Source organism: Acomys minous (assembly GCF_964271855.1).
Source record: "Acomys minous genome assembly, chromosome: 3".
NCBI classification, from domain to species: Eukaryota; Metazoa; Chordata; class Mammalia; order Rodentia; family Muridae; genus Acomys; species Acomys minous.
The window spans coordinates 77,145,612-77,169,947 of record NC_140485.1 but is presented as its reverse complement, the minus strand read 5'-3'; the positions used below and the strand labels follow the sequence as shown (position 1 = coordinate 77,169,947).

The 24,336-nt window shown below is 48.5% G+C and overlaps 1 protein-coding gene across 1 annotated transcript in view; it reads left to right on the top strand.

Moving 5' to 3' along the window:
- The window catches only part of CTNNBL1 (catenin beta like 1), a 155,000-nt gene that overhangs the window by 58,583 nt on the left and 72,081 nt on the right, over nt 1-24,336 (top strand). Inside the window, exons 5-10 of the mRNA XM_084777227.1 lie at nt 2,675-2,770; nt 9,829-9,922; nt 12,512-12,603; nt 21,072-21,144; nt 21,370-21,428; nt 22,815-22,963. Of these exons, the coding sequence (XP_084633353.1) occupies nt 2,675-2,770; nt 9,829-9,922; nt 12,512-12,603; nt 21,072-21,144; nt 21,370-21,428; nt 22,815-22,963 (563 nt within the window). The remainder of the gene's footprint in view (nt 1-2,674; nt 2,771-9,828; nt 9,923-12,511; nt 12,604-21,071; nt 21,145-21,369; nt 21,429-22,814; nt 22,964-24,336) is intronic.

Below are 24,336 nucleotides of genomic sequence, written 5' to 3'. Positions count from 1 at the left end.
AGAAAGCCAGGGAAAGAATCTACTAGAACATATGAAATGACTTTTCTTGGTTAAAAAAAAAATTAGAAAGTCAGTGGGTTCCCAAATAAAATCACCTCCATTATCAAATTTCCCACTTACGTCCTAGGTTTAATGTGACACATTAGTATATGGTGTGAGCCTAAACAAAGATAAGTAAGATGTACCCCAAAGATCTTAGAAGCAAAACAAAAGTTAGGTCTTCCAACTCAATGTGACCCAGAAAAGAGACAATAGCACACTAGTTTTAGTCTGTAGATGCCGTCAAAAGAAGGAAGTCCACAGTGATGGCTCTGGGCTCTCTGGGGAGACCTTGGTAGGTCTTGTCTCCTTTATCTCTTAGAGTTATGCAGGGACATGAGCTGGGCAGAGACGATCACCCACATGTAGTCTAGCAAGGGATATAGGTGGAATATGGGGCAGTCACTCTCAGGATAGGCTAGCAGCCAGGAGGTATAGCTCATGTTTGCTGCCCAGCATCAGGCAGAGTATTGTACTTCCTGCTAATAGCGTGGAATAGGTCAAAACCCCGAAGCCTAAGCGTGGTTTCCACTGAAGCATATCCTTTCACACATCAGTAAAGTCAACCTACCGAAAACCAGACCATCGTAAGTTGTTAGCTGCCTGTGTTCTACTTTGTCTTGAGTCTGTTATTATAACTACACATACTAATTAGTAAATAATCATTCGTGCTGCTGCTAATGCATACCTGATTCAGATCCTTATCCCATAGACAGCTGACTGTGGTGGGTAAATGGAGATTTCAGTGGGTGGATGGAAATAGCATCTGGTGGGCAGAGCATGGGTGGATGGCTGTAGGGTTGGTGGGTGGATGGAAAGGTCAGTAGATAAATGGAGGGTGAAGAGGATAATGGAGGGAGGGAAGAAAGGATGGGTTGTAGGTGAATAGAGAGACGGCTGAACGGGCGCATCGGCAGATGCTGGGTAGAGTGTTGCTGAGCATATTAAGCAAGCATGGGGATGGGTATCATACACAAGAACTTCTTGGGAGGGAGTTTAAACATGGGGGTTCCTTAGATGAGGAGTTATTAACATTTTATCCTTTTTCCTAAGACTTTTAATAATTTATGGTAGAACTAAACACCAGGTCTTTATTTCCTGTGATTACAGCAATGTCAGTAGAGCAGAATCATCCCTTCGTGTTTGAATTGCGTGGCATGGTCTTGTGACTGCGATCAGGGACTATGGCTGGCGTGCTCCCTTGGCTCTTGTGACTATGGGTGTAATAAACAGTCTACACTTTAGCTTTCTGGTCTGCGAAATGAGGATCCGTCTTAACTGTGTAGCACTGCTGTGAGAACTCAGTATCTGGCCTCTGGTCCAGTGATGATGTTTATGACGGTGACTGTTTTGGCTTTCACTGAGGACAAACTACTAATCTCGCTTGCAGGGTAGCACTGGGTTTCTAGGCATTAATTTATTAGCTTTTTAAAAATTTAATTGAAAATGACTTGTGTATTTGGATTTATTGTATGTCAAGTATGACCCATGGTCTTTTATGTCAACATCTTTCTGGTTACTTCATTTATAAAATGTGAAAGATTTTTGTTCAAAGACCTTTAAGCTTATTATCCTGTCTGTAGCACTTTTGTGATTTGGGTAAATATCACCTTTAAGAGAAAGAGAGACATAAAAAGTTTAATTACTTATTCATGTCGGTCATCTGGTCAGTAAACCACCATTTTTTTTTTTCTTTTAGCAAAAGGTGTTCATAAAATCCCTAGGCCATCAGTTACCAGTCAGCACATGCACCATTTTTGTCAATGTGTCCCACCTCTTCTATTTTTCTTTCTGTGGCTAGTAAAACTGTCCTGGTTTGACCAGCTTGGTTGGAGTTGGTCATCCCCTCAGGCCGAGCCCCAACCCTTCCCCACCATCAGTGCGCCCTGAGCCCAGTTCTTACAGCATGGCGTTGTGCCCCACACAGGCCCAGCTCTTATAGCATGCTGTTGTGCCCCACATAGGCCAAGCTTGCCTCTTCACTGCCTTTCCTTCCTATTTAAAAACAAAAAAACAAAAAACCAGGCAGTAGTGATGCATGCCTTTAATTTCAGTACTTGGGAGGCAGAGGAAGGGGGACCTCTGTGAGTCTAAGGCCAGCCTGGTCTACAGAGAGAGTTCCAGGATAGCCAGGGCTACACAGAGAAACCCTGTCTTGAAAAAGCAAATTCTTTATTTTATTAATAGATAAAATGAAAATGTGTGTGGCTGTGTAAATGGTGTGTGCGTGCCTGTGCGCACATTCATGGAGGCCACAGGAGGATGTTGGGAGTCCTGTTCCATCCCTCTCCCCTTGTTCTAAGAGACAGGGTCTTCCACTGAAGCTGGAGCCAGCCAGCTTGATGGCCAGCGAGCCCCGGGACCCCCTACCCCACGTCCCCCCCCCACCTCCCACCCCCCCCCCCCAGGTGAGCCGCTTGAAGCTTGGAAGTTATGAAAATGCAGTAGACCTGAAGACCGAGTTGTAGGTGGATCAGTTCTGCCGCTTTCCCTGAGACTCGCTGAAGGAGGCCGGGTGGTAGTAAAACCTGGATGTGTTAAAGATACACAGTGATGGTCCAAGGGGAGCCAGAAGTCTGGACAAGATGTCAGCAGGGCTTCAATGTGCCTGGCATGTCCTTAACGCTCGTCACATGTGTCCATAGCCGTGGTCGATCTGCTTCAGGAGCTGACAGACATAGACACCCTCCACGAGAGTGAAGAAGGGGCAGAAGTTCTCATCGATGCTCTGGTAAGTGGCCCGTGCCTCAGGTGTCATGGGACTGTGACAGTCTTAGCCTTCATCCTTGCCGCTGTGCATGGGCGGTAGCCATAAGGCTAGGTGGAGCAGGTGAGAGTAGAAATGCTTCTGTGGGACTGGGAGGGAAGGGACAAGAGGAGCCCAGGGTCTGTCAACCAAGTGCTCGTGCAGGGCTCTGCTCACCCCTTAGCCCTGCTTGTTCCTCACCCCGTCCTCCTGGAAGCGGAGGCCCAGAGGTAGAACAGTGTGCCTGTGCTCTTTGTTCTCTCTCTCCCATTTCGTGTCTAGCCCACACTCACGGGGTTGCTACTAACCTTTTGACAGAGAGATCTCACAGATGTTTGCTTTCTGTCTTGAGCTTTAAAATTGCAGCAAAGATGGAGGCTGTTACTTATTTTATGCAAGATGGGTCATCATCATCATCAGGGAGGCTGGGAGAATGTTAAAAACACAAGAGCAAACCTGAGATCTCTTATAGGCAAGAACTACATCCTGTGCCCATGTCTTAATTAGTTTGTGTAGCCCTGGCTAGCCTGGAACTTGGTTTGTAGACTAGGCTAGCCTCAAACTCACAGAGATCTAAACTCAAAGATCTCTGTCTGCCTTTGCTTCCTCTGTGTTTGAATTAAAGACTTGCATTACCATGTGTGTGACGCCAAGGCAAAGCCTCAGAGCTCACCTCAGCCGTTACCCAGCAGCACCAAGTCAACCCCATCCCGCCAGGTCCCAGCTTGACATAAGGAAGTCCAGAGACGTACGGACTCCTCCTGCTGGGCCCCTCAGCCAGGCCTGTGTCCGCTGAGGCAAGCGCCTGCACGTTCTGATCCCTACCTGTAATCAGAGAGGGCGTCGCTGCTAGCCAGTGGTGGGGGTGGGTCTGGTCTAGCCTCACCCTAATTCTGACGGGAGCTCAGGCCACTCACTCTCTGGGGCTCTGGTCCTCTCTTTCCTTCTTTTACCCTCCCCTGCCTCTTCTCCCTGAGAATGGTGGCAAGTGCTGCTTTCTGAGCAGTCTCTAATTTCTTAGAAACCACTGCAGCCAGCCATTCGTGGTAGGCACATACAGGGGCCGTTAAGCTGCCTTCAGGCCCCACCTATATGCATGTGGAATGAGGGTAGCAAGCGGGACTGGGAAGCCCGGTGCGTGGGGGCCGCCTCTGCAGCACAGCCTACCCCTGTGCTTAAGGTTCTCAAGGCCAGAGCTTCCCCACGGCGAGCTCACTGCTGCTGTGGTGTAAGTGGAGGGGTTGTGAACCCACTGGGGATGAAGCCTGGCGGGAGTCCAGCAGCGCAGCCAGCATGGCAGTGTCTATGGTGTTTCCCTTTCAGGCTCCGTCCTAGAGTGAGCCGCCACTCTGATGGGCTTTGAGACCTTTATTTTTCCTTGGAACCACTGTACAGAAAGGGAAGGATTCTGCCGGGGCGGCCTTTTGTTTTGAGGAGCATTTTGTAGGAAGGCTGTGGCACTCCCTCCTGCTCTGTGTCCCCACAGTGTCATTTGTGCAGTCTTACCTTCCAGAGGTTAATTACGGTGGCCCTGTGTGCGCCTTCCTGCCTGGTCCCTGGGCTGGTTTGAATTACCATCCTTCGTCTGTGTGAATGGGGAAGATGAGAGGGGAACAGCCAGCCAGGCGGCTGCTGTGAACCTACACCGAAGCGGCAGCTCACACAAAAGCCCCCTTTGTGTCTCCGTGTTGCCGAGCCCACCAACAAAGGCTGCGTCTCACAGATTTTATTGTCTGTCTAGAAGGAAACAGTTCGTCCCCAGGCTTGGGAGCCATTGGGTAGCTGCTGTGCAGGATTTCCTGTTTGTTTGGGATTTTTTTTTTATGATTATATTATTTTAAGATTTTTGACTCTTACGGCTTTATCCTGGTGGGACTTTTGTGAATCACAAACGCTGGGCATTCTGGAGTCCAATATACTATTTGCTTGTCTGCTAACCACTCAGAAACCATCAGTAAATATCAGTGAGCAGAGGCAGCAGGTAGGTTTCCAGTCACCTCGCCCTTGTGCCACACTGAGGAGGAAGTTTGATAAGTATCCTCATATCACAAGGGTTGAGTTGTCTTCATAGTTTTAATTTGGGGCCAATATTGGAAGCCTGGAATCACTGGAGCAGGGGCTAGAGGGCACATGGCAGGATTTATTGTGGTGCGCAGTCTGCAGTTATTGCCTTGGTCTCTTTCCCAGTTGGAAGTCCCCAGCAATAGAGTAGCACATTTGTGAGGAAAGTGCTGTTCTGGCATTCTTCGGAATCTTTGGGGTTTTAAATTTTGGATCACATTCATTGCTGCTCTGTATACACAAAGGGAGTATTTGTGCTTTGGAACAAATCAATTTAGGAGCCTAGAAGACGGACTTCTCTGGAGATCATAGATGGGAGCTTTATTGCATTGGTGAGAACTCCCTGGCTCACCCCTCCGCAGGCGTGTGGTGGTTTTTGTGAGTGCAGTGACCAGACATCGGACAGCCTGCAGCATGTGCCACCCTGGGCTTCTGGGACCCTTCACAGCATCCCGTCAAGGCTCCTCCAGCCTTGGCCTTCTCTGGAGCTTTTCCATCTCATCTCTTCAGCAGAGTTTGTGTCCCTGGGAACTTGCCACATTGGATTATAGCTTCTGTGGATCAGGTTGTCTTTCCCAAACTGTGATCCCACCGGGATACTGGTCAGGGCTCCAACTCTGCCACTCACAGTGTGCCTGCCCTGCCTTCCACGCTGCCCTTCGTCTGCACAGTGGAGGTGACTAACATTCGTGACTGTCATACAGTGTAAACGTGAGTCAGTGAGGTCTTGAGAGAGCTACAGAGCATCTACTACTTGCTGGCCATTTTCCAAGGCTGGTGGAGATCCAACACTTTGTAAATGTCAGGTGACGGTGACAAGCATCATCTGCCACACAGTGACATGTTTGTGGATGTTTGTCGAACTTAAACATTTTTCAGTTCGGAAAAAAAAAATGTTTCAGAAAGCATTTTGAATAATTCTTTTTAAGCATTTGGATGACACAGCTCTAAATAAGACATCCAAAGATAGAGGTTTCCTTGAAAAGAAAAACCAGTAGTGAGGATGCCGGCGGGATGTTGAGAAGGCAGGCTCTGTGGGGTGGAGGGGAGGGCTGGCCAGATCTGGGGGGCCAGGTGTCACAGGATTTCAGCTTGTGCAGAGAAGTCATATCAGAGCAGGCTAAAGAGGGACTGAGCTGTGACACTGCCTGTAGTTTCACAGGTGTGACTTCTATGTAGTGAGCCCAGGGGCTCCCTTCCACACCCATCCTTGCCCTCCGTCAGTCCTGAGCCTTGGACTGGTTTGCCGTACGATTTGTGCTGCTTGGGTGCAGCCAAGCCGAGAGTCTCCTGATGCTCGCTTGCCGTGTAAGCCTCTGCATCTGCCTGCCCTCCTTGTTTCCATTTGTGTTCTCTCCTTTCTCTCTGTTTGTCCCAAAGCAAAACTCAACCAGGTCTTCATTCATGTGATGCTCACTGTGTGCTGACTTGCTCTTGATCCTAAAACTGGATGCTTGTAGCTCTCAGCAAGACTGTTGGGGGCGGGGTCCTCTCTGCTTTCAGAAGGTGAGGCAAGAAATGGGGGCACAGGTGAACCACCCACAGTGTATCACAGTCGCGCAGGGAATGAAAATGGCATGGCATGAGGTTGAGTGCCAGGAGGTCAAGTTAGATCTGGTTCTCCGGAAAGGCCTGAGTTCTGGGTATAAGAAGAAGCCAGTCATTCAAAACAGCCAAGAGCAGGGTAGGACAGGGCAGGGTAGGACAGGGCAGGGTAGGACAGGGCAGGGTAGGACAGGGCAGGGTAGGACAGGGCAGGGTAGGACAGGGTAGCCTAAGGTGAGAATGGGCACAGGGGAGAATGAGAGAGGCCACCTGGTGAGTGCAGCCAGTTCTGCCCCCTGCCGGCCGCTGTGAGAGAGATGCCCACATCGACAGACCGTAGACAGGGGACTGGCAAGTGTCTGTCTAGATGTTTAGAACAACTGCACAGGCAGCTGTGGGCGTGAGTGGGAGGGCAGGAATGGAGGCCCATATCTCAAGAGGCGACAGGAGGCCTGCTTTTAGCATTATGACATTCAAAACTTATTTGATCAAGATTCCACATGTTTGGGGTTATTTTATTGTTTTTTCAAGCATGACATTTGCGAAGCTCACAGTGGGTAGAACTCCAATCTGCCTCTTGAGTGTTGCCGAGTGGCCCAGAAACAGAAGGGCTCCTCTTCAGACCCTCTCGTCTGTCAGCTTCCTTATTTCCTCCTCTTTCCTTACATCCTTCCCCTTTGCTCAAGTGGGAAAAGGTGTCTGATCATGCCCTCGAATGTCGCCTGAGTGAGCCCTGCTGTTTGGGGACCTGCTAACAAGCAGAAATAACCCGGCGACTTATCAGAAAATGCCAGGCCTCCGACAGTCCTCATTTCCAAGGCCAGGCTTGTTCTGGCTGGTGCTTTAATCCCCAAGCAGGATTTGTTTTTAGTTTCAGACTTGGTCACAGGTCCAGAAAATTGAAGGTAGGCCCGAGGGCTGGAGGAAGTAGGCAGAATGCTAATTTGTACTCCTTGCTGGATGGCTCCAGAGCCATGCATAATACAAATACTTTTCTAAGGGTTTTCGGAGCTAAACGTATTTTGACTGCTCTCGGCCCTCCTGCAATCAGATAAAATTGCATCTAACCCAACTAAACATCGAGTTTCACACTTTGCAAGCTTAAAAAGTCTGCCTGTTAGAAGTGAGAGTTCCGTAACAAGAAGAAAAAGACTTTCCTTCAGCCAGACACCCATCACCCATTTCCACTCGGCTCTGGGATCTAAGCGCCTTGCCACGCCACCATCCCTGCCAGTTTCCAGACAGCAGAGCCGGGAAGCACAACTAAGAATCAAGAAAGAGACAGATAGTGCAGAGAAAGCTGCCGTGGGCAGCAGAAGCTGGCGACGTAGGGTAGGGGTGACAAGCCGCTCGCTGCCCTGCACAGCTGTGCTGTTCACTGCTTCAGGATTGGGCCAGATATGTCCATCAGGGTGGTTTAGGAAAAAATAAGTTGTGACATGGTCTGTACTCGCCGCCAGATGTTTTCTTTCCCATGCACAAAATTTTCAGTTTATTAAGGGAAACACTTCAGTGTTCTCGTTGGCTATGAGACTTGAGAGCAAGATTGTGTGTCTCCTGGCAGAGGGGATGGCAGCTCTTTCTGTGCTTGCAACCCTCCCAGGTCTGGCACCAGCTCCTCTCCAGTGGGCTCCCTCCCTGTTCCTTCTTCCTTCAAGGCACAGGGGTGAGCTTAAACAGCACTATTCACAGAGGGAAGAGGATCTCTGTGAGTTCGAGGCCAGCCTGGGATACAAAGAGAGTCCAGGACAGCCAGGGCTACACAGAGAAGCCCTGTCTCTAAAAACAAAAACAGTAACAACAAAGTGCCATTCACTAGTGGTCGGATGTGCAGACAGGTCACTAAGTTCAGATTTTCTCCATGTTCAGATGTTGCCTCCAAGTTGTCACCCAGAAGGGACAGAGAGGCCCTATTTGACACCTGATCCTCTTGTCATCGCTGCCATCGCTAGGTTCTGGTGAAGCAGGGCTGGGGAGTGGCAGCTTTCTACACAGGCTCGGGAAATGTTGCTGACATATGCTCACTGCCTTCTCCTTCCCTCTTTCCGCCTTCCTGTTCTCACCAAAGTAATAGAGTCTGTCATTTCTGCCCTGCCTGTGACTCTGGCCGGGCCACCTAACCTCTCTGAGCCTTTGTTGTATGCTCTGTGAACGTTGTGAGCCTTACGCCAGGGTCGGTGGGATACTGTCTGTCAGCACGTCATGGTGCACCCAGTGGTTTGCATACGTTTATTTTGGTGAGGTCAGGTTTCTCAGGCATATCATGGGCTATGTGCGCAGTTGCTCAAGACCTTGATGTGTGCTGGGGTGCATGAGGTAAGGGGCTTGCTATCAGGAACCTGGCTCTTTCTTCACCAGTGGGCCGAGTGGCATGGAGTGGGTATAAAGCAGATGCAAACTTGCTCCTGAACATTTTGCGTTGTTCCTTTAATCAAAAGCAGCACCCCAACATGTTCCTGTGATTGCTACAGAATTCCTCTTTATCCTCATTTCCTACATAAGGCAAACAAGGCACTGGGAAGGGGATGCTGTATACAGCAGGCAAGTCTTCCTGGCTGCCTAATCGCAACAGTCTTAGCTGAATAGTCATGTCCCCAGGAGAGAAAACTAGGGCCTCCTTCCTTCTTTTCTTCCCTTCTTCCTTCCTTCCTTCCTTTCTTCCTTCCTTCTTTGCCTGCATGCCCTGGGGTTACCTATAGGCAGTCCTCTAGAATCTATGTTTTACAGATGGCAGTATAAGGCAGGAAAGGCTTTCTTTGAGATTCTAGAAGGAAGCCTGACTTTGGTTGTCACTTCTTGGCAGTTGTGTGCTGCTGGCTGTATTGTGCAGCTACTGTGGGTTTCCTACCTACCTCAAAAGGTGTGAATCAACTAAGAGACACAATAGTTTATATATTGCATGTATTCCAGACATGAGGCAATTGATGGTGTTACTATTTCTTTTTAAGAGGGAACTAGGCATTCTTCAGAATTAATGGTTTTGTAAGTTTAGCATGTTAGAGTTGAGCACAGTTTTAAGGTCGGCAGAGAGAAACCAGCACACACGCACACCCCTATCCCATAGCTCTAGTGGTCTAAAAACATGTTTTGCCCAAAGGCCTCATGCCCTGAGCTTACACCATGTGGTAGGTACCACTGAGGCAGAGAGACTGGGGGAGGGGAGGTGGGAAAATGAACATGAGAACCTTGCATTCATCAGCTTTGTAACCTTGAGTTTTCCTTTGTGTCCTTCAACTCTGATTTGCACACCCCTCCCCCCCCAAGTTAGGAACGTTGTTCCTTCCTTGCCTGGGGTGACAGGTTGAGAGTGCTGCAGGCTGCCAATTCTGCACTGAGTTGGTTTATTCAAATCGGAGAGCTGTGGCTGTGGGGACGAGGACATTTGGGGGCTGGTTTGTGACGTGTCCTTCTCTCCCTTTGCTTCCATGCCCCTGCAGGTGGACGGGCAGGTGGTGGCCCTGTTGGTGCAGAATCTGGAACGCCTGGATGAGTCTGTGAGGGAGGAGGCTGATGGCGTCCACAACACCCTAGGTGAGGGGCAGGCGCCCAAGCTGGGAGATGCTGTTTGCTTGTCTTTCCTATATAGGCCAGTCAACAACCAAATGTTTTTTATTTGTTGTTTGTTTTTCTCCCATGCTCCAAAACTGCCTTTTCAGAAATCAGTACCCATGTGTACATTTCACATAACCGCAGCTTTGGTTTGATAATACAGGCAGTAAGAGCTGAGATCTACTAAGTAGGTAAACTTCCAAGGGAAAACATGCTGGCTCCTAAATTTTACTTTTAAGATTTTACTGTTTTCAATTATGTATATGTGGATGTTGGGGAATATTTGCACATCCTTGTGGAGGCCAGAAGATCCCTGTTGGGTCCACTGCACTGGAATTACATGTGGTGTGAGCCTCCTGATGTGGGTGCAGGGAACCAAACCCAGATCTTCTGCAAGAGCAGTTTGAGCTCTTAACCACTGAGCTATCTCTCCGTCAAAACCTTTGCCCCCCAAAAGTTCAAATGAAATCCCTGTGGGGGCCCCACCCCTGCCCCCAAGGAAGCTGAATTTGAATTTTGTTGTTGATTTTGTGTCGGCTTCTCTTACTACCTTCCTTCAGCGGAGCTGAGGTATCTGCTCGACTGTGAACATTACAGGAAAGGTGTTATTCGATCTGAAAAGAGCTAGTGTTTCCCTGTCTTCAGCACAGGCAGCTTTGTTAAGTGAGTTGGGATACTGTGACTGTCCGCTGCCCCTCTGTCCTGTTCTCTTCAGCGGATTCCTTTACTCTCCTTTTCCTTCTTCCTTTGCAAAGTTGCCAAGCCAGGGGCCTATTTAAAATCGTGCCTTTGGGCAGGCCGCTCCCTCACTGGCTGCTGTTGTGTTAAAGCAGAGGTGGCATCCTCGCAAGCAGAGCTCCAGAAGTGAAGGAGGCCGAGCAGAAACAGGAGTTTGGATGAGCTTAGATTCCCTCCCGGCTCCTCTGTGCTTACTGCAGATCTCCCTTGTCGTTCTAGACTCTTCTGTGTGGCTTATTGTAAAGAAGAGGGAAGATGGGCCCCCAGGGAGTGAAAGAGGAGAGCACAGCAGCCTGTGGTTGGGGCTGGATTTTGCAGAGTTGAAAGCTTATCAGAAGTCATTGCTGGCTGCTCAGAAAAAGGCCCTGTGTGATGGGGAAAGCACAGGTCTGGCAGATCTGTCTGGTTTCTTCTTAGGCATCCACCACACTCAGATTCAGTCCTGCCCCACTCCCCGGTCGGTGCCCAGTGTTTGTCAGGCACTGGTTTGCCAGGTACTAGAAGACAGGACAGATCAGGAGTTAGGCGCGGCTAATGCAAGGGCGGTCTGATGGGAAAGCCCAGAACAGAGAGGAAAGAGTGCTGGTGACAAAGGCTATAATTAGAGCCAGTGAACGCAGGATGGGAGCTGGGAGCGAGGGCCTCACACTGTTGCAAGGGAGTTCACTGGGGCTGAAGAAGACGTCAGGCACCCTTTGCTGGTGGAGGAGTGAGTGGAGCTGTCTTGCTAAGTTGAGGCCGTGCTGGAAAATGAGGGCAGGAGGTAGGGTTGGGGCAGTGGGACCAGAGGAGTAAGTCTGTCCAGGGATTGGAAGGTCCTGTGAGCCATGGCAGGAAGTGCGCCTTTGTTTCCTGTATGCAACCGGAAGCTGTGTAAAGTGTAAGCGGAACAAGATAGAATAACTGAGTTGACTGAGGCTGTTTCAGCTCTTGGGTCCCCCTCTCTGCTACTCACTCCCAGCGTGTGTATCCCCCTGCCTCAGTGAGTGCCCACTGTTCTGTCACTGGCCTGTGAGGAGCCTGACTTAGGTGAGAGAGCAAGGGTTGTGTGCCCATTTGCCTTCAGAATGCAGGCCTAGTGAACACACAGCAGTATCCGCCTTGTGAGAGTGGCCCGTCCTGAGATAGGAAGCAAAGGGGCCCTGAAGCGAAGGGAAGCATTTGATGTGGTAGGACAGTGGTGATTTTGTAATGCCTTTCTCCTTGATATCGTATCATCTAATAGCTTTTTTTTCCCTGTGGCCTCCTAATTTTTAATTTTCCCATTAAGTCATACTTTGACTGTTGTAGGAGATAGCAGGACCAATTATCTGCTTCCCGGAACCTAGCAGCACCCTCTGCAGGCATGGCCTTTCCCCTCTGCACACATTATTTTGTTCAATTAAGATCTCATGTCCCTGGCAGTGTCCTGGTTTCCACATGATTTGGAAGGGGGAGGGGGTGATGGGGGAGGGGGGAGGGGAAGGGAGGGAGAGACTACCTTGCCCTAGAGGGCTGTGCCCTGCCCTGACCAGCTGCAGACCTCTGGGGCTAAGTGGGCCTTGCTAGCAGCTATTCCCACTTCTTTAAGCTCTGCTCTGAGTTGCCTCTGATAGCACAGAGACCCCTCCCTTCTGCGAATTCCATCATCTTCAGTTACTTTTACTTGTAATGTAACTTGAAGAAGAAAAAGAACATAGCAATTCCCCGATCAATCTAAAAGTGACAACAGCATCTGGCGGGGGAGAATACGGGAAGGTGGGACAAGGAATAAGACGTCTGTCGTGGGGAGCAAGCTTGATGCCGGTGGAAGCAGAGATGCCCTCCCCAGTGACTGGTTTCTGTCTCCTTCAGCTATTGTGGAAAACATGGCTGAGTTCCGTCCTGAGATGTGCACAGAGGCCGCCCAGCAGGGGCTTCTGCAGTGGCTGTTGAAGAGGCTGAAGGTAAGCGGACCAGCGGCCCTGCCACTCGCGTGTTGCTGCTCTGGATGTGGCCGGTGCCACGGTGCTGATAGACATTGTCAGCCCCGCCGTGTGGTCTAGTTGGGGAAGTTTCTGGTACTTCTTATCCTCCAGTTGCTTGTTCTCCATCTGCTTTCAAGGGGTCTTCTTGAGCACCAACTTTATTTATTTATTTTTCACTAATTTATTTATTCGAGTTCCATTTTTAAAAAGCATCTATTCTTAACAATATTGTATATATTCATTCAGAAAATTTCCATGCATATATAGGAGACAGCACTGTATGAGACCTAAAAAGAACTATATAGTATTTCCTTATGCAAATTGGTTTTTTGCACTGAACTAATGATTGCCCAGTGTTCCACTGGACAGACGTACTAAAATTCTTAGTTTTCTGAGAAAGGGATTCATGTAGCCCAAGCTGGCCTGCAGCCCAGGAGACCTTGAACTTCTGATCTTCTTGCCTCTGCTTTCCAAGTGCTGGGATTGCAGGTGTGCGTCACCCTGCCCAATTTATGCAGTGGTGGGGCTTGAACCCAGGGCCTTGTGCCTGCTCACCGCCACCCTAACAACTCAGATGCATCCCCCCTCCCCCGCCCGAGCTCTCACTTTAACGTAAATACTTCCATTTCCACACTTTTCCTGTTGTAAGCGGCTTGCGGTGAGTATTGGGGCGCACTTGGCTTGTCTGTGTGGTGAACCCCTGGAAGTGAAATGTCAGGCTGAAGGGCATTTGCATTGGCGTTTGAGGTAGGTGTCGCCTGTCAAGCTTGCCCCACTGCTGTGAGACGGTTTCTTGCTATTCCCTCTCCACACTGGGCATTATCCAACTTAAGGCTTTTTTCCACACTTAGAAGTGGAAACTGATGCTACGGTATTTTAATTTAGATTTTTAAATCAAAGCATGTATATTGGCTTCTGGTTGTTTAACAGCCATTCACAGGCTTGGGGAAGTAGGTTCAGTGGGTAGGATGCCTGGTCCCACCTGTAATCCTCGCCCTGGGAGGTGGAGGCGGAAGGACCGGAAGTTCAAAGTCATCCTCTACCACATAGCAAGGTGCAGGCCAGCCTGCATCAAAACAACAGCTACTCGTATTAATTTCTTTTAGCTTCATATCTGTATCTTTTGTCCTTAGTTCTATTGAATTCATTCCCTTTCTTAGCATGGTGTCACCGTCTTTTTAACAATTAGTGCTATCCCATAGAGTAAATGAGATACGGAGGGCAAAGCTATTAGCTTGACCAACTGTGTAATAGGAGGCAGTGGCTTATGTGCTACTGTAGTGGTCCTCTGCTGGCTGAGTAAGAAGGGCCCTTTGTGTCTTTCTAAAGGAGGGGTGATTCTTGGAGTAGTCATGGCTTATCCAGAAAGTCTGGGGTGCACCAGATTTGCCCTCCTTTTCTTGGCAGGGCTGAGGGGAAGGCTGTGCAACATCCAGGTCTCTCCAGCCCTGCCCACGTAAGCCCATAATGCAGACATGCACACATCCATCAGAGTATACTAAGCCTAGTGGTGCTATCAGTGGAGATGGGTGTACTTGCCAGGCGGAGCCCAGTGCACTGAGCCCCTGCAAGCCCTCGCCTGCTTCCCATCAGGCCTGTATCCAGCTAGTTTGTACACTGCCACCTCTGCGTCTTCCTTTGGACTTCTGAGTCTGGATATAGTTTGGCTTTAAGCTGCACTTGTTCCAAGTACAGTTCCTTTCCCGCCTGCTTCCTTAGCATTCAGTATGTGTTTCCATCCTCTAAGCATTTGTAACACTTTGGGGAGGAGGTGTGGGGAAAAGAGACTCACGGCCAATGGGATGGGATGGGTAGTGGAATGTGAGTAGTTGGTACCAACCTTAAAATGCACAAAATAATCTAATAGTTTTTGCCTATGTGAAATCAGGACAAGTTTTGTTTGTTTGTTTGTTTTTTGTTCCTTGGGCCCTAATAATGAATTTGAAGATCATTCTTTTAAAACTCCTCAGCCCTTTGAAGGGGACAACTTGCCATAATAACATATTCATTCTCTCTCTCTCTCTCTTTCTCTCTCTCTCTCTCTCTCTGAATTGGCTATATAAGAAGAGAAATAGAGACCTTTGGGTATTTAGTCTGTATTCCATTTGTTATTTTAGTAAGCTATTATTGAGTTTTGCCTTAGGCCACAGAAATTTGTATAATCCTCAGGACAGGAATAGCCTTGTTGCTATCTAAAACCATTTTCAAGGTTTCCGGTATTTAAACATTAAATTGCTATTTGGCTATTTTACTGGGAAACAAGTTCCCTTAGAAAAACCCTGTGCTGCATGGAACGCTCACACAAGCAAGCCAAGTTGGAGTGAGGCCAGCAAGACGGTGACTTCCTGGTTCCCCAGCCCAGGAAAGTGTATGTTGTATTCTTCAGCATCGCGGTGGCCTTGGAAACAGTCCTGGGTGAGCGAGACCCAGAGCCTGTCCTCCCTTAGGAGCTGTGTGCCTGCAGCCCGTGGTCCTTCACTTGTTTGGCATGCTTTGTTTGGAAAAGATAGATTATTTTTCTGGGGACCACTAAGGTCCCATGAGGTGACGGAAGACCTGTGTGAGAGTGCTTTTGTTTGTTTGTTTGTTTGTTTGTTTTGTTTTGTGATACAGGGTTTCTCTGTGTAGCCTTGGCTGTCCTGGACTTGCTTTGTAGGCCAGGCTGGCTTCGAACTTACAGTGATCCACCTGCCTCTGCCTCCTGAGTGCAGGGATTAAAGAGAGTGCTTTTAAATTGTGACTGTCTAGACAGCTAGGACTTTCTGCAGTGGTTGAGAGACCACTAGTGGGACTTTTAAAAACCAGGTTGCCTGGACATAGCCCAGCCCTACTGTCCTGATTAGGGTTACTTTTGCTATGATGAACCACCATGACCAAAAGTAAGCTGGAGATGAAAGGATTTTATTGGATTATACTTCTACATCGTAGTGCATTACGGAAGGAAGTCAGGACAGGCATTCAAACAGAGTAGGAACCTAGAGGCAGGCCCTGATGCAGAGGCTATAGAGAGGTACTGTTTACTGGCTTGCACTTTATGGCTTTTTCAGCCTGTTTTCTTATAGAACTCAGGCCCGCCAACCTAAGAGTAGCCACACCCACAGTGGGCTGGGCCCTCCCCTATCAATCTCTAACTAAGAAAATTCCCTACAGGCTTGCCTACAGCCTGATCTTATATAGGCCTTTTTTTGACAGAGGCTCCATCCTCTCCGATGACTCTACCTTGTGTCAATGTGACACAAAACCGGCCAGCACATCCCACCATCTCAGGTCCCTCTGTCGTATATCCTAACCGCGGTCCTGGAATGGTTCAGAGTTTGTCTCTCACTAAGGTCCCCTGGGCTCTAGAAGGTGAACCCTCTCGTCTGTTCGTGTCCTGCAGACTGGCACAGTGGGATGGCTACTCCCTTTTCAGTGCCCACCTTCCTGCCTGCTTTGAGACCACTGCCCCCCGCTCAGTCTGGCCTTTTCACTTCTCAGTTCTGAGACGCTAGCCTTGTTATCTGGTGCATAGCTCCTTTGCTTGCCTTCTGCACTACAAAGATCAAAATGTCAGACCTCTCTTTTGCTTATGTCCCTGTCTCCACCAGACATGACGCCTTTTTCCCTTCTATGTTTTCAAATATACACAGCACGGTGAGACAGCTTGAGTCCTGCTCTTCCATGTAGCCTGCACTGTTCTTAGCATCTAAGGGAAGTGTGCAAGTTCTATTGTGGATAAAAAAACTAAAAGTCAAGACCTGCAGATGCTAAGGGTCGAGCTGGTGCTGGGATTTAACCCACACCCCGGAAGTGTTCTCATGAACCTTCCCACGATGCTGCTCTGCCTCCAGCCCACCCGGCTTTCTGGTTGCTGCAGATCATTCCCTGCAGGGTTTTTTCCTAAAGGGTTTCCCCAGGGAGTTAGCTGGTCTGTCTGGATCCCAGCACTCGCTCACAGCAGTGACACACACTGGCGGGACACCTTTAGTTCATCTGGAAAGAAGTGGTGAGCTCATCACCCAGCTGACTTCCTGTGCAGGCTGCTTTCCTCACCTGATATCCTGAATGGAAGACAGGGCCTGGCTCTCTCTATTGCAGCTCCCCCACTTTTTTTTTTTTGTGGTTCCTTGCAGTTCCTTAGATCCCCCCAGGTGCACTTAATCTTCAGCGCTTGGGCTGAGCCTCGTGCTTTAGCGAGCCCTCACGGTGAATGATGGAAGGGGAAGTCTCAGAGCTGAAATTCTACACTCCTTATGTGTCAAGGCTGCTGGATCAAACCCTCCACTCTGACTGGTGATCCGTGCTTATCCTGGGATCCTTCCGTGGTTCTCAGTGAGGGGCCGGTGGGTGGCAGGCACATTAGATGCAGATGCTTCGGGCTGGTGGTCTAGCAGCATGCAGCCATAGTAATGGGGCCTCTTTCATCCACCAAATCAAACCTCACTAGTTTGTCCTAAGGAGAAGACCCATAGCAGGGATTAGGATTAGAAGGATTAGCAAGTGAACAGACAGGGTTCTCTCTAGCAGGAGAGCTTCTACATCATACGTCAGTTTTTTCACTCGGAGCCTACAAATGTTCGGATGCCACGTTCTATTGAAAATAACATCAAGATCAGAAGTTTCCTAAAGAAATGAAGTTAGGATTCCCACTGAGTTTCCAGTTACAGCATTCCAGGCCCCACTGCCGCATTCAGCATGAGCTAGGCAGTTCACAACCAGGCAGGTTAAGCAGTGGCCAGGATGGCCAGTTGATGCTAGCTCCTCAGCCGCAGGTGACCCACAGAGGCTGCTTCAACAGTTGTAAGGGGCTGGCATGTGTCTGAACCCCACTCCCACCCGTGTTCAGGTGAGCTGCAGACCTCACCTCTAGCCCCTGGCTGCGGTGATAGCAGAATTGTTTTCTGCTTCGTAAAGAAGCAGCAGCGGCTCCTAACAAGGTGAAGTTTAATTGTATTCAGGGCTCGTCCACGCTGAGACAAACCTAGGCTTGACTCTGCAATTACTCAGACAGCTTAGATTCGGGATCATCTGGCTCCCGGATGGAAGAACCCTGCCAGCTGCAAGTCCTCCCAGCCTGTTTTATAATTTCCAAGAAATAGTACCTGCCCAGTGACTTCTCCCTCTTCACTCTGATTAAATGTCCGCGCCATTTGGCAGTTCGTGTTGTGGACTCTCTGGCCAGGACTCAGACAGCAGTCACGTCTCCTTGGTACTTTTCATCTTTGATTAGACGTGAAGAGTTAGTGCCCTTCCTCCCACCCGCCCAGCTTCAGGTGTCACTGCCGCCACCATCTCCATGTTTCCGCCCACCGACACTGACGTTTGTGCCTCAGCTGCCCACCACATGTGAAAGGCCCTTCTAGAGCCTGGCACGCGTATTTCTAACCCTCATGAACAGCCCTGCCGGAAGCACGCAGCTGCCCCCCAGTTTTCAGATGAGGAGGGAGCCCCATGAAAGTGGACAGGAGGGGCCAGTAAGCTGGGCCTGCTCGCTCCAACCTGCCTCCTCCTGCCAAGCTCCTGGCAGCATGGCTCAGGGCTGGGAGCTGTCCTGCCTGAACATTTCGGTTTCCGGATTAGATCTCACCCTTGTGCCAGTTCTTCCGTTTTAAGAAAAAAAGGTGATATAATCCTGATTTGGGGTTTTTAGTTTTCACTCTGGGTTGGAGATGAGTAGGTAGTCCTCAGTGAGGAGACTCCGTGCTGAGAGCCTGTTAGGTTGCTCATTCAGCACAGTTCATGTAATGCAGCCACCTCAGGAGGGAGGCGTGGCCACACGGGAGGCCTTGGCTAGAGAGCACATCCCGGTGAGTGGGTACAGCCGAGACTCTAGCTCACGCGCTCTCAAGTCCAGAAACCTTCGTCCATATTGCTTTTATATTATCCTGCATAATTGTCACAGTAACTCTCCAAAGAAGGGTTTTTTGGGGTTTTTTTTTGGTTTTGTTTTTTGTTTTTGTTTTTTTTGTTCTTTTGTTTTTTTTTGGTTTGGTTTGGTTTTTGGTTTTTCGAGACAAGGTCTCTCTCTGTTAGCCTTGGCTGTCCTGGTCTCGCTTTGTAGATCAAGCTGGCCTCGAACTCACAGTGATCGGCCTGCCTCTGCCTCCCAAGTGCTGGGATTAAAGGCGTGCACCACCACGCTTAGCTAAGAAGGGTTATTTTTTAAAAGGATATACTACACATATGTATTTATTTAGTATATGCACATGCTCATCACAGTCTGCATGTAGAGGTCTCAGGGATCAAAATCAGGATGTCAGATGTCATGGCAAGGGCCTCAAACTGCTGTCCAGAAGTATTGTGTTTTAATTTTCACTTCATAGCGGAGAAACCAAACTTTACTTGGGTCATATAGATCCTGTTGCTGGTTCTCGGTCTTCTTATTGTTTCAGTAATTTTGTTTTTACCATGACTGTTTATTAGATAGTTAGATACAAGGGTGTGTGTGTGTGTGTGTGTGTGTGTGTGTGTGTGTGTGTGTGTGTGTGTTTGTCCGTCCTAGCAATCCAGTAGCTTTTGAAGGGGAAACACACATAAATTAGAAGAAAGCATCATTGATTTCATCTTAAATGCTCCAGTCACTACAACTGCAGTGTCCTTCCTCGTCTGATCCTCACTGATCTTCATATAGCCACTAGCAAACCTAGCTCTACAAAGCTATGATGTCATTAGGAGAGAGACCTTGAGCAGTGTGTGCAGTACTCCACGGCTGTCAAGTGTCACCAGCTTTTCCCTGAAAATCTCAACATAACCTGTGATGAATTCAATCCCCTGACCCATTTACCTCAGCTTGCTTTGGAAACAAAGACTTTGTGATACATAGGTAGTGTAGAAAGTTCCATAATGGTTGACAGGGGTCAGCTAATTCACCTCTGTTTATTGTGGTGTTTAATTCTCTGTCTTACACATAGCAGGTGCCCAATAGTTATTAGAAGGAAGAAAAAGACTCCCTACTAACTTGGAGGCAGAAGTTTATGAAAGTCAGTAAAGGACAAGAGGCGTGGCAGCCCAGAAAGACCACTGTCATGGTAGCCAGTGTCACTGGCCTTCCTTCACTTAAGGGTACCCTGTTTCAAAATATCCTGGCTTTTAAAAAGCTTCCCGTAAATCGATGTGGCTAAAATCATTTAAAATCTAATCATAACACTGGGGGCTTAAGTAATTTGAGTAAGTGACTTAATGTTTTTGAAGAAGCCTTGATTCTGACACATGCCCACTGTTTGGCTTTCCACCTCTGTTCTGAGTGTATAAAACCATCTCTCTTCAGGTGAAATATACCATGGACTGTACTTAAGCTCCGGCTGTTCTACGGATTTCTTGAAATAAGACTCCAGCTTGCCCGGGGAGCATATAGTGGAGCCAGCATGTGTCGACCTTGTACTTATGGGTCTTTTAACCCGAGATGGGTCAGACACGCCACCCTCCTAAAGCCCTGTGGGGTGCACGTTGGCTTGATGAGGGAGAGAGACGTGCACAGAAAGCCGAGCCGGCGCTGGCTGCTGGCTTGATTAGCCGCCGCTCTTCCTCTTTAAGTACAAAATCAATGTCCAAACAGATCTGTGAATGGCGCGAGGTGATGGAAGTGCTAGCTTCAGTGTGAACACTTGCCGTGTCCTCTGCAGCTACAGAAATTATTTGTCATTTCAAAAACCTGGATACAAAGCAGGGCTTGTGCTGATTAAAGTCGTTGTTTGTGTTCCTGGATCTCAAAGAACTGGCTCCTATAAATAAAAACATCCATGAGGCTTGCACCGTTATCCAAGGGTGCAGCCGATGGTGCCATGTTGGAGTCTTGCAGCGGAAGTAACTGGACGGCAATGAAAGATGGTCTCTGCAGTGGACACGTTCCCTCTGAGTCTTCAGGCTGCAGAGAACATAGCAGGGGAAGAATTGTGGGTAGTAATTTAGGTATTAAAATATTAACACATTTTTGCATATTTAATGTGGTTTCCTTTTTAAATAGTAGGCAGATTATGGCCTACAAGCAGATAGGTTTATGGTTTCAAATTAAAATTTAAACATTAAAAAAATTCCAAAAGGAGCTACTTCGTTATAAATATTTTTAGCTAATCTGAGCAAGAGCTTGCTTTCTTTTCAACTTCTCTGATCATGTATCAGCTAATTTACAGCCTCCTTTTCTGGTTGTAACTTGTAAATTAGAGTTTCATATGTTTTAATCTTATAAGTTCAAAACTTTCTCTTATTTGCCTTGGGCACATACAGTCTCTGGACTTAAAATATGGGCACAAGGTCAGCCCCGTGGAGGAGGGTACACCATGCACTGGGTAGGGCTACCGTGTCCGTTTGCCATTTACTATGGAATACCTGTGTCTTGTCTCTGAGCACAGCAGGCTGATGTTCTCCCTTAACCCGCTTTCCTCTACCCTCCTTGTCTCTGGTGGGTGAACAGTTTGCCCTGGAAAGGGGGCAAGATGCCTTACTGACTTTCTCATTTCTGTTTCCCACAGGCCAAGATGCCCTTCGATGCCAACAAGCTGTACTGCAGCGAAGTGCTGGCCATCCTGCTGCAGGACAATGACGGTGAGCTCCCTCCTGCAGACGGGGCCAGGCTGGGAGCCACACTCAGATCCTCATAGCCCACGAGCTTGCCTTCGGCATCGCCTGGCTGCTCCGCTTGCTCTCTGTGCAGCTTTTGTACTCTGTCAAGCTGTATTGATTTTGTTTGCTGATGGATCAGTGGTAGACGGCTGTAAAATCTGACAGTTGGCTTCATTTCTTTTTCTTCCTCTATTTTCCTTCTTTTAGAAAACAGGGAATTGCTGGGGGAGCTGGATGGAATCGATGTGCTTCTTCAGCAGTTATCCGTGAGTAATCCCTCAGCTTCCTGTGTGCCGTGAAGGCCTGTGGCCCGCTGTAAGTGGGAGGTGGAAAAAGTGGGAAGGAGCAGCCATGAGGTACACAGGGTTTGGTCCTTCTCTTGGTCACTGGCTCTTTCTGGTCAAGGGTCACTGTGAACCTGTGTGGCCTCTCCCGACTGCTAGCCGGGAAGCAGCGAGCTTTCCTCTGTCTTTAGGCTAAGATGGACCAATTGTGTTCGTTTGCCTTGCTCCCAACACCATGCAGCCCCCTTCCCTTTTGGTCCATCCCTACGGGAGTCTGTTCATTTGGGCTCCAGCTGAGCTCAAGGAGAGCCATTTCCACCACAGTGGCGCAGCGGGCTTGTGGTCACGGGGACAGTAGGGATGGCTGTGGCACTGCAGGCAAGGAGTGCCTTGGAAATTGGAAACTGCCATTTGCTGGATGAAAGGAATGTAAATGCAGTTGAAATGTTACCCTGCTGGCATTCTGGAAATGCCATCAAGATTTCTCCTAACAAGCCTTATCTGTGTATTCCAAAACAGCACTGAAAATAGATCATTTGGATACAGGCTCAAGAGTGTTGAGTGTCTGAGATGGCAGTTTGCATACAGCTTCCCTGCGGTGCCAGCCACCAAGTGGCTTGGCCTCCACCCTAAAATTAGAGCTTTGTGGTAGGATGCTGTCTGCAGTCCCCATGAGGTACCCAGGCCTCATCCTGCGCAGCCGCTGGTTGCAGCCCTATGGGGCCGCCTGCCCAGCTCTGAGGCTCTCCCACTCCTTGCTTAGCCCTAGCATGCAGAACTGCCCAGATCCCTTCCTGGGACTTTGAGCCCCTTGCTTGAATAAGGGGGTTCAGCAGCCATGTTGTGAAGGTACCTCTTCACATTCAGATGGGAGTGACTGCTCTGGGCTGTGGGTGCATTAAGAAGGGGAGGGAAGCTGGTGAGCTTGGACTGTGCGGGATCAAAAGTGTAGGGTTCTCTGCCCAGAGTTGGTTTTGGGCCTGAACTGTGGTTTCAGAGGTGTTCCCTCTCTGTTTCTTTCACTGTGCACATCCGTCATGGACTTGTCTGTTCCTGTCATTCCACAGTGGACGAGGATTGAGGGGTGCTGTTTTGTTTTGCTGACCTGCCTCCTTGAAGCTGTCAGTCACTCGTGGGCCTGGTGCTTGGCTAAGTGTTTACTGTTTTTATGTGAACTGATATGTAGTTATTTAGTGCCCACAGGCCAGAAAACTCGGTCTCTAAACTGGAAACTGGCAAGAGCTTCATTTGTAGCATTCCGTTTCTTTGGTGGGGGTTTCATGAGACACAGGCTTTAGAAATTGTAGGATGGTGGCGGGCAGAACAGCGGTTTTCTTGATGGTTCTTTCTACTCTCATTACCTGGCAGGTGTTTAAAAGACACAACCCCAGCACAGCCGAGGAGCAGGAGATGATGGAGAACCTGTTCGACGCGCTCTGCTCCTGCCTCATGCTCAGCTCCAATCGAGAGCGCTTCCTGAAGGGCGAGGGCCTTCAGCTCATGAACCTCATGCTCAGGTCTGTCCCAGTCCTCCCTGTCGCCCGTGTCTGCCACTCCCTGCCAGCCTGGGTTAGGACGGGTAGCTGTGGTCCTTTTCCTCACTGGGGCCTGTGTCTGCCTCTCCCTGCCAGCCTGCCTGGGTTAGGATGGGTAGCTGTGTCCTTTTCCTCCTTGTCGCCTGTGTCTGCCTCTCCCTGCCAGCCTGAGTTAGGACGGGTAGCTGTGGTCCTTTTCCTCACTGTCGCCTGTGTCTGCCTCTCCCTGCCAGCCTGGGTTAGGACGGGTAGCTGTGGTCCTTTAGCCACTCAGGTCCCTGATTAATCCAGAATGATGCTCATTTGGGAATGTGGTCTGAATGTGTCTGGTCTTTTCTGAAATGAGGGGTGGCAAATAAAGGCATGTATCGTCTGTGTGCTGGCTGTCAGTTGGTAATGTGGCCACCGCCTTGAAGGCTGTGCTTTGTTCCTTCTTCTGTTGTGTTGATTTTGGGGAAAGCTAATCGTTACATTCTAAACTTAGGTTTGTTTATCTCTAAACTTAGCTCAATTTTCTCTGTATCCTCCACAGACTTCTCTGTTAATATTTCCGCCATTGACAGCAAAATATTCCTAATTATTCATTCAGTAATGAATTCTGTAGATGGTGTGTACCTAAGCACAAGAAATATGAAAAAGTGAATGATGGTCTAGAACTTTGGGTTTAGTACTTCCTTGAATGTATCTTTTTTATTTTTGCTCTATTTAAAGACAGCACTGCTTCAACTTCTCAGTTACTCTATAAAATCTTAAATTTGGAAACGAAAAGGGGCAATGGCTTGTTTTGATGACTTATTGAGGAATATGTCTGGAAAGGAAAATAGAGTTGCTGAGGAGGTGACTGACCAGAGTGGAGTACCAGTAAGGGACAGCGTTTTAAAACTGAGAGGCTCTGGGTGGTGCTCGCAAACTACATTTGGAATTTTCTAGCCACTAAAGAATTCATGGAACTGAGGCAGGGACGGCCATCTTGAAACCTCTAGTCACAAGCAGTCACAACTCTGAGCAGACATGTCTCTGAAAATTTCTTATAAATTTGGCATATATGTATTAAGTATAATCTAGATCGTAGACATTCAGCCTGTTCTATTAGAATATTATTAGATACTGTTTTTGTTAAATGTCAGGCTGACAAAGAAATAACCAAGGCAGGACTCCTCCCTGAAGCTAAAATGTCCCACTCTGTCACCCAAGCATAACCTATCTTTTGGTGGATATTGTCTCTTTGTATCATCATCATCTTGGTGGGTGTTTTGTTTGTTTGTTTGATTTTAGCATTTTAGTCCCACCACACTGTTTCATAGTTTCTTTTTTAACTTAACATGACATTTGTCATTCTGTGACATAATCTCCAT